The sequence below is a fragment of the Chenopodium album genome, chromosome 19, assembly GCF_948465745.1.
Source record: "Chenopodium album chromosome 19, dcCheAlbu1.1, whole genome shotgun sequence".
NCBI lineage: Eukaryota > Viridiplantae > Streptophyta > Magnoliopsida > Caryophyllales > Amaranthaceae > Chenopodium > Chenopodium album.
This window is the reverse complement of record NC_137852.1, coordinates 7842471-7850398: the sequence shown is the minus strand read 5'-3', so window position 1 is coordinate 7850398 and position 7928 is coordinate 7842471. Positions and strand designations below refer to the sequence as shown.

Below are 7928 nucleotides of genomic sequence, written 5' to 3'. Positions count from 1 at the left end.
TTTACAAAATGTAAGCCACAAAATGACCTACATACACCCTTGTAGCGCAGAGGTAATAAGACAGCAGGTATGTATACAAAGGAACCTCTAAATTGAATCATCAGTAACACGAACACCAATGTATAGATGAACAAATTCCATTTAACATTAAATCTTCCTTACTAGAACTCATTATTTATGTTTGAAAGACTCGAAAAGACTTCACCTTCCATTGTCTAGTCTCAAACATGTTAGTATCCAATGGTAAAAAGCTGGCTATTCACGCGCATGCACTATAGTTGAGTCCTATAGCCACGGCAAGCTGTAGGACCTGACTTACAGTAACTGTGTACACAAATACCAGAAAATCTATGCTATCATCCAAAGTCCCATATAATTTCTGGAGTTTTCTCACCATTACTAGTTATGAAATACAGGGAAAACTAGATGAGGCTGTGAAGCTGCTAGATAATATCCAATCTCTAAGGATGCTCGGGTATGTTGTAGTGCAGGCTGTGCAGTAACTTTGATGTGCAAGTTTTGTGAAACTGATTTTTACAGTGTTGAACTAGTAATTCACGGTATCCAGTAACTCCAGTTAGATATTGCGAAAATACAAATCGCATGATCTGCTAAGTAATTGAATGCGGTAAATTATGCAGGAAAAGTACGAAAACATTGGGGTAAAACGAAGAAAACAAACCAGAATAGAGAGAAGAAAGAACAAGACGTACGCTGATCGAATGAAATATTAGTAGACATAACTACATAAGATGTATTTAACATAAACATAGATTATCATAAATTAGGTGGTCAAAGTGTGGAAGTATCTCAAAAATAGAAAAGATCTACATGATTTAGGGCACAGCTCAAAATCAGCCATTCCAAAGGCATAGAACCCTCTTCATTGCTTCCCTAAGACATTCCTAAGTAAATAAAATAAGAAAATTTCTAACTTTTCTAAACTGTTGATTTATCCCTGAAACTACATGACCAAGATTTTCATACAAAAGACCAGTTGATAAACATAAAGCACATGCACTGTGCTTCCTCGGCATCATTGAACACCTTCCAAGCGACTGCTCTTTCATATGAAATCGGTCTTCCCATGCTTGACATACAGATACCTCCTTGTAGGCAAATGAAACCCTGGATATGCACAAGAAAACAAATGATAAATACATATTTAAGGATCAAGCTGAAAGTTAAAAACATGAACAAAGATTAAGCAGGGCAGGGGAGAGGGGGTTAAAATGAGATTATACGAAGTATTTCTATACACTGACCTGCTGCATTATTTGAGGCAGCTCGGTGAAGAGGGTTTTACGGCCCTGCTCATCGAAAATTTTTTCCAATGTAATATCTTGCAGTGCAACTAAGGTAGTTTCTAGCATGTCAAGTCCTGCTTGATTTGCAAATGTGAAAACTGGCAACGCCTGTATAAATTTCAAAGGAGATAACAAGTTAACAACATTCATATATTGTTTGAAGGGCTGAATGCCACAAGTGTTAATAACAGCACAATGTCACTCAAATTGACAGCAACAGTTGCATCATTTTGATATGTTGAGTATCACTTTGAACATTCACGCTTACAGAAATAGTTAACAAGAAACTGAAAAATAAACGTGAAAGTTTGTTGATATGCAAAATGATACCTTCAAAGAGCAGCACAAAATGGCATCAGAATGGCTCCAAAGAGACTTCAGAATGGATTCTCCTCCCTCGTTACCGGGTTTAAGCAACTCAACACCTAGATAAAATCTGTCAAAGTAGATGAACTATAATTAGTACATGTTGAAGATTTTATATCACAAGCTATGTTACTCAGATTCGGATAGTTTGATAAAAGATGAAAAATACCTGTAGCTTTGACAAATCCAACGAGCTAGTGTCTGTGCTTCAGGAGTTCCAGGAGATAAAGGTGAACCATTAAGTGAACCAAAACGTGAAGGGGAGAGCGCAGATGCTACCCTCTGAACAGAGGATATTATACTCCTAACATACTGTCTTGCCATAGTAGCAACACTCTCCTGGAGATGAATCTCGAAAGCAAACTGAAAAGCTATAGTCATCACAGATTTCCCACTTCCAGAACCGCTGTTATCAGCAAGTGATTTATTTCCAGCTGCGCCAACCTCAAGGGCAGATGTGAGGTCAAGAGTGCATTTTGGACTCGAAACATCCTGTCATATCACAACCAATTTTAAGCCAAGGTCTTGAAGATAAAATAAGGTAGAAAAAACATTAAAAACAGGACAAAAATCAATGAAAATGAGTAGCTTAAGTTCAAGAAAACAATCACCTTGGAAGAGTCAATTGGAATGATTCGGAAACCAGATGGAAGGAGTGGGGCATCATCAGAGAAAGATGCATCTATTGGAGCGAATACGAGTTCTGCGCATGCCCCAACAGCATTTTCATCTACTCCACTACATAACTGTAAAATCAAACAAATACAGACATTAAGATGGTTCTTAAGCATTATCCATATTCATCAATGCAACTAAGTACAGAAACAAGAATGCTTACTTGCAGCATAAATATGTCTCCTGGCATAAACATGTCTTCACGATAATGACCTAGATTTTCAAGCCGAACAACCTCCATGAACTGTTGCAAACAAACAAATTACACTGTCAATATCAGCTGTAAAATGTCAATTAAAAAATCAAGACTATATGATATAAAATGATTTCTTGCCTCTTCATTTTCAATTGTGTGTGCAAGAGGAAGAATGACTTGACCCCCAACACATCCAGTACGAGCAACTGGTATGGTACAAGGAGCAGCTTTAACAGCAGCTGCTGCATAGGCATCAATGCCACTATCAGCCCATTCAGATCGATGTTCTCGCAAAAATCGAAGGAGTACTGCAGGAGGCACATTCTGCAACACAGTAATGAAGGAGAATATGAGTTCAAAGTAATGGGGTAAGATGAACGCCTAAAACAGAACCAAGAAACACAAAAATATGCATTTCAATTTAGAAAATCACAATCATGTACTTGAGCTTGTAATCAAGTGAATAGGTTGTCATACTTATATTAGTTTTCTATTACTTGTGTTAAACAATATCTGATCACCCACCTGTAAGAGCATGGAGGCTCTAGCGCATAGCACTGCAGTACCCACGGATGGAAATCCGTTACTGTAGAATTGATTTTCACCCATCATTTTGCTAGGAGAAGAGTTAACTAGAAGAGTTACATCATCTATTCCGTCACTGTCCATCATAGACCATCCTTCATCCATAAATCCGTTGACAGCTTCATTAAAACCCCTGTGAAACATAGTAGATACAAACTTATAAGCAAACGATCAATCAATTGAGAACAGTAATATGGCCTCAAGATAGCCAAAAACGGTCAGGAACTTACTTGCTCAGCCTCTGGCTGAGAGCACGTAAGGCTGCTGGACGTCTTCCAAAGCCAGTGACATTTGGTTGAGAAATCTCTTGAGAAATCTGCCTCAACTGCCTTAAAGCCTGAAAGGTTGTTACACGAAAGGATTAGATGACAGCATCACAGAAATTCATGGGATTCTAACTAGCCGTTTTAAGCTGCAAATGAGCTGAGATATGAAACTTACTGCCATGGTTGTTCTTTGAGCAAGCAAAGTAGATGACTCATACAGTGGGCGTAGTACTTCAGGTACCCTCCATGGCTATTTCATCATAAATCAAGAAGTAAGATTAAAGCTATATCTAATGAGTATGACACATAATCCGCAAACAATAGATAGAATTTGCATACCTCTAGGTCCATATGATCAACAACATGAATGATAGACCCACCCCCTTCACAGGGCCTAATTAGATAGCCACTAGGCATAATTTCCGCTCTCACGAAGTGCTGTACTGATGGCATACTAGGACCATTCTGAGTGTTGTTTAGTGACCTCTCACAGATCTAAAACACAGAAAAAACATCATTAGAGATAAATTCAAAAGATAAAAAAAAAATCCATGGAACATGAATATTGATGCTTTTCCATTATGTGTTTGAGAAAGGCTTACCACAACACTGCCATCTTCTAGGAGAGATGTGTAGCGCATCAACCAGAAATCGCGTGCAGGAGCCAACGTAGTAAGTGCATAGAGCTTCAGGGATAAAATCATACATTAGTTTTTGGTCATGTTTACACATTTAGCTCACAATGAAATGTCTGAAATAATAAGATTGTTGGGTTTTACCTGCATATATAGCAGTTCAATTGTTCCTCCATTTCCAGTAGACATCACATTCATCACATCAACAGCTCGGCAATCACGGTACCATGAAAGCCGATCTTTGAGGATTTCAGCAACTCTTGTTGGTTCTAAACTCACAAGACCGCATGCACGAGCCGCAACTCCAGTGCATCCATGAGAAATAGCAATGATTCCAATGGAATCCGGACCAGGCTGTTTAAAAACAAAAAGGAACAACATTCAATTCATTAGTAAAACAATTTATTGGATCTGATCTCTGATCACTTGTACGTCTACTAGTTTAAGTCTAGCAAAATCAAAAAGAAAAATGACAAAAACTAGACAAAAATTACTTATTATTTGTTGAACTTCCTCTACACTGAACAATTAAATCGCGTAAAGAATTAGTGAAGTGTTTACCTTCATTCCAGGCATTTGGATCCACTCAACGGCGGTTCCAGTAGCCTTTGAAAGAAACTCTGTTAAAGTCTCCTCTGCAATAGACACAAGTCTGAAACCAAAAATAAGAGATACTAGTAAATACAAAAGTAATGAGCTCATATTTGACCAAAAGATGGAACAGTTTAGCATTTCCAATTACCCTGCAGGGCTAGCATCCTTTGGAGGACGCTGTGAGGTTGCTTGTTGTTGACCACTTGTCACCACTGACTCACAACTGGTATCTGTGGTGGCTAGTGTTGCCGCCTGTACAAGGATCGTGGCAAAAGCTTAATACCAGATAGGCAGATTCATAAAACCAAAAGACTACCACTAATCACATGGCATAATATGTACTAGTAATATCATAATAATCCTATCAAGAAAGAAAGCTAGCTAACAGCTTTGCTGAACGAAAATTCTCATGAAAGTCGTATTGTCCATTTCAGATACAGGGAAATACAGGGGAGACATTTTCTTTAAATGGCCAGACGGCCAGTAACTCAGTAAGTTCCCCTAGAAGATCTTCAGATTCCAAATAATGACATTTTCAAACCAATCTAACTTTTTAATACCTCTTTAATTTATATCTTATGCGATAATTAAAGAGATAAATATAGCTTCTACAAAGTAAATCTTATGGTACAGTGCCCTAGGATGAGTGTTCACATGAATACTAAGGTATCAAAATTGTGCAACCACACTTCCTTGCTTTGATGTTTCTGTTTTCCAATTTCGTGCAACTTAGTATAAAACCTCACCAAGACTTGTGCATAAAAATGATTACTACAAGTACAAGCCATACAATTTTTAAGAAAGTATAATGACTAGATGAACAAATGGGGTTATTAAGAATAAAGTTCTTACATTCTGGGTATGTTGGCGAAAATAACTATTCTCGTAAACCAACTGTCCCACTTGCTTTTGCAACCTATCATTTTCCTCCATTAACAGCTTGTTCATTGCTGTCAACTTTCTATTCACCGCCTGTAATCTCGATGACTCTTTCCTCTGCTTCTCCCTACATCTGGAATTCCAAGCAGCAACACAAATTAGTTAAAGATGTAAAATAGTAGTAAGATATACAAAATCATAAAAGCAAATTAATAAAGCCAATGAACAATAAATATACCTTCGATTTTGAAACCAAACTTTAATCTGTTTGGGCTCGATGTTGGAGAGAATAGGGCATTCCCTAATAAGCTGTTGGCGACGAAGGGAGCTAGGTTTGGGGCACTCATGGTAGAGCCTCTCAAGGGCTTCCACCTGCTCAGGAGTATACCGGACATATTTTCCAGCATCTGCCGCCATTTTGTTTGCATCCCGGCAAGCTGAGCTCACAGCCATCATCCCTTTAGACTTTTATTACTTACTTCAATCTTGAAAACCCTACAGATAAAGAAACCATTCCAATTAAAACAGTAGCTTACATGCTTCAATAGTTACCATCATAAAAACAAAAAACTCCTAGAGAAAAAACCTTAAGAGTTAAGACTATATCTTTAAAAAGGTAAAGTGGATTGTAATAAGTTCACAGTAGAAATCCCTTAAGATTGATATACTTATCACATTTTGAAGACCCTAATATAAGAATTATGTTGCAATCAAAAGAACAGTCACCTATAATGCTTCAATCTCTAGCAATATGCAATATACATAAGAGAAGTCTTAGAAATAGGAATTGAAAATTCTAAATTCCAACTATTATGTCAGAATATTAGAATCAGAATCAAACACCCAAAGTATTCAATGCTTAACACCAGTCAAACAGCAAAACCCAGGAAAGTAAAAGAAAAAGAACATCTAATTACTTAAGATTGATTCCATTTTTGAAAAACCCAGAAAAAGGATTAAGTTTAAGACTCTATGAAGCATCTAGAAGATTTCCCCTTCTACTTTTCCTTTTAACAACTAGCATATTCAAAAATCTTCTAACAAATTACAAAGACTTGAGTTATACACCTCTTAAAATTCCTAAAATCTTTGAGAACAAATAACTCTATATACTAGCTTCTTCAACCTTTATCATAAAACTTTTTTAAACTATAGATGATATCAAATAAAAAAATATACAAACACCAAAAAAGGATTAAATGGAATCAAAGAAAGTACAAATTTGAACATAAAGATGTTCGCATAAAGATGTTCAGAAATAAATCTGAAGCACAAGTGTGAGAAGGACAAGCAGCTAGATTTTACTGTTCTTCACTTCATTATGGAGTATGGACCATGCTATAGGGGAAAATAAATAACAACAAAATGAACATTTCTAAGATAAAGATTGAAACTTTTTGCATCAAAGAAACAGAAACAGGTGAATTAAGCTCTTTCCACACCATTTAACAGCATATTATATAAATTTAAGCAAAACCCATAAATTGAAAATGTTAAACCTCCCAACTTTAACCCCTAACCTAAGTCATTTCTACAAACCCAGATCAAATTTCATGGTTTTTACCTCAAACAAACATAAACGAGTAAACTAAGCTCATTTCCACTTCAAATAAGAACAAATTATGAAATCATAAACAGACCCCATCAATAATTATTCATCCAAAAAGATCCAAACTTTTCCACAAACAGAGGTTAGTACGTGTTAATTGACTTAATTCTACAAACCCATACAAAATGTCATGATTATCAAACAGATTAAGAAATTTCCCACATCAAGTTAAGAACATTAAAGCTAAACCCATCAATTATTTCTAATAAAGATCCAAACTTTTACCCTAAACATAAATAATTTCAACAAACTCAGAAGAATTTTGATGGGTTTTTATTTATTTTTACCTCAAAGGACTTCAATGCCTTGAACATTGCTATGCAACAACAAAGTGGGGGGTAAAAGAGGAGATTTTAGAAGATATGCAGAAAATGAAATGAGTAGTGAGTAGGGTGAAGTAATGGGGTTGGTTGTTTTATATGGAAATTTCTTTCAATTTTCTGTCATTTTGAGCAAAAAAGAGTGAAATGTAAAACCCCTCAAATACCGGACAAAATGGCAACTTTCTCTCTCCTCATTTTTTATTTAAATTTTATTTTTTAATTTTAAATTTTTGTTGGGTGTGGTGGGGTTGTATGTTTGCTTTTTCTGAATTTGGTCTTGGCACTTCCGACAGTTTGGACTGGAGTGCCCTGTTATTTTGCGAAATTTGAGGTTTTTTCTTTTAAAGATTTGGTATTTTTAAGCCCACTCTCTTTTGTGGCGCGTGTGTTGTTATTGAGCTTGTAGTTTACTACTCCTAACTAAGGATGATGTCATTAGTACTTAAGTTGATGTCATTAGTACTTAAGTTGATATCATAAATTTTGGTTTGTT

At 36.2% G+C, this 7928-nt stretch overlaps 1 protein-coding gene across 1 annotated transcript; it reads right to left on the bottom strand.

Moving 5' to 3' along the window:
• Nucleotides 1–741: 741 nt before the first annotated feature.
• Nucleotides 742–7596, bottom strand: LOC145594523 (homeobox-leucine zipper protein ATHB-8-like). The gene is made up of 18 exons (XM_081650833.1): nucleotides 7400–7596; nucleotides 5742–5998; nucleotides 5477–5636; nucleotides 4773–4876; nucleotides 4592–4682; nucleotides 4175–4384; nucleotides 3998–4081; nucleotides 3735–3890; nucleotides 3571–3645; nucleotides 3360–3466; nucleotides 3070–3262; nucleotides 2683–2868; nucleotides 2512–2592; nucleotides 2285–2419; nucleotides 1843–2165; nucleotides 1638–1743; nucleotides 1266–1415; nucleotides 742–1128 (listed from the first exon to the last, which is right to left on the bottom strand). Exons 2-18 carry the CDS (start codon nucleotides 5957–5959, stop codon nucleotides 982–984), a joined length of 2526 nt encoding a protein of 841 aa, XP_081506959.1. The 5' UTR covers nucleotides 5960–5998; nucleotides 7400–7596; the 3' UTR covers nucleotides 742–981.
• Nucleotides 7597–7928: the final 332 nt, after the last annotated feature.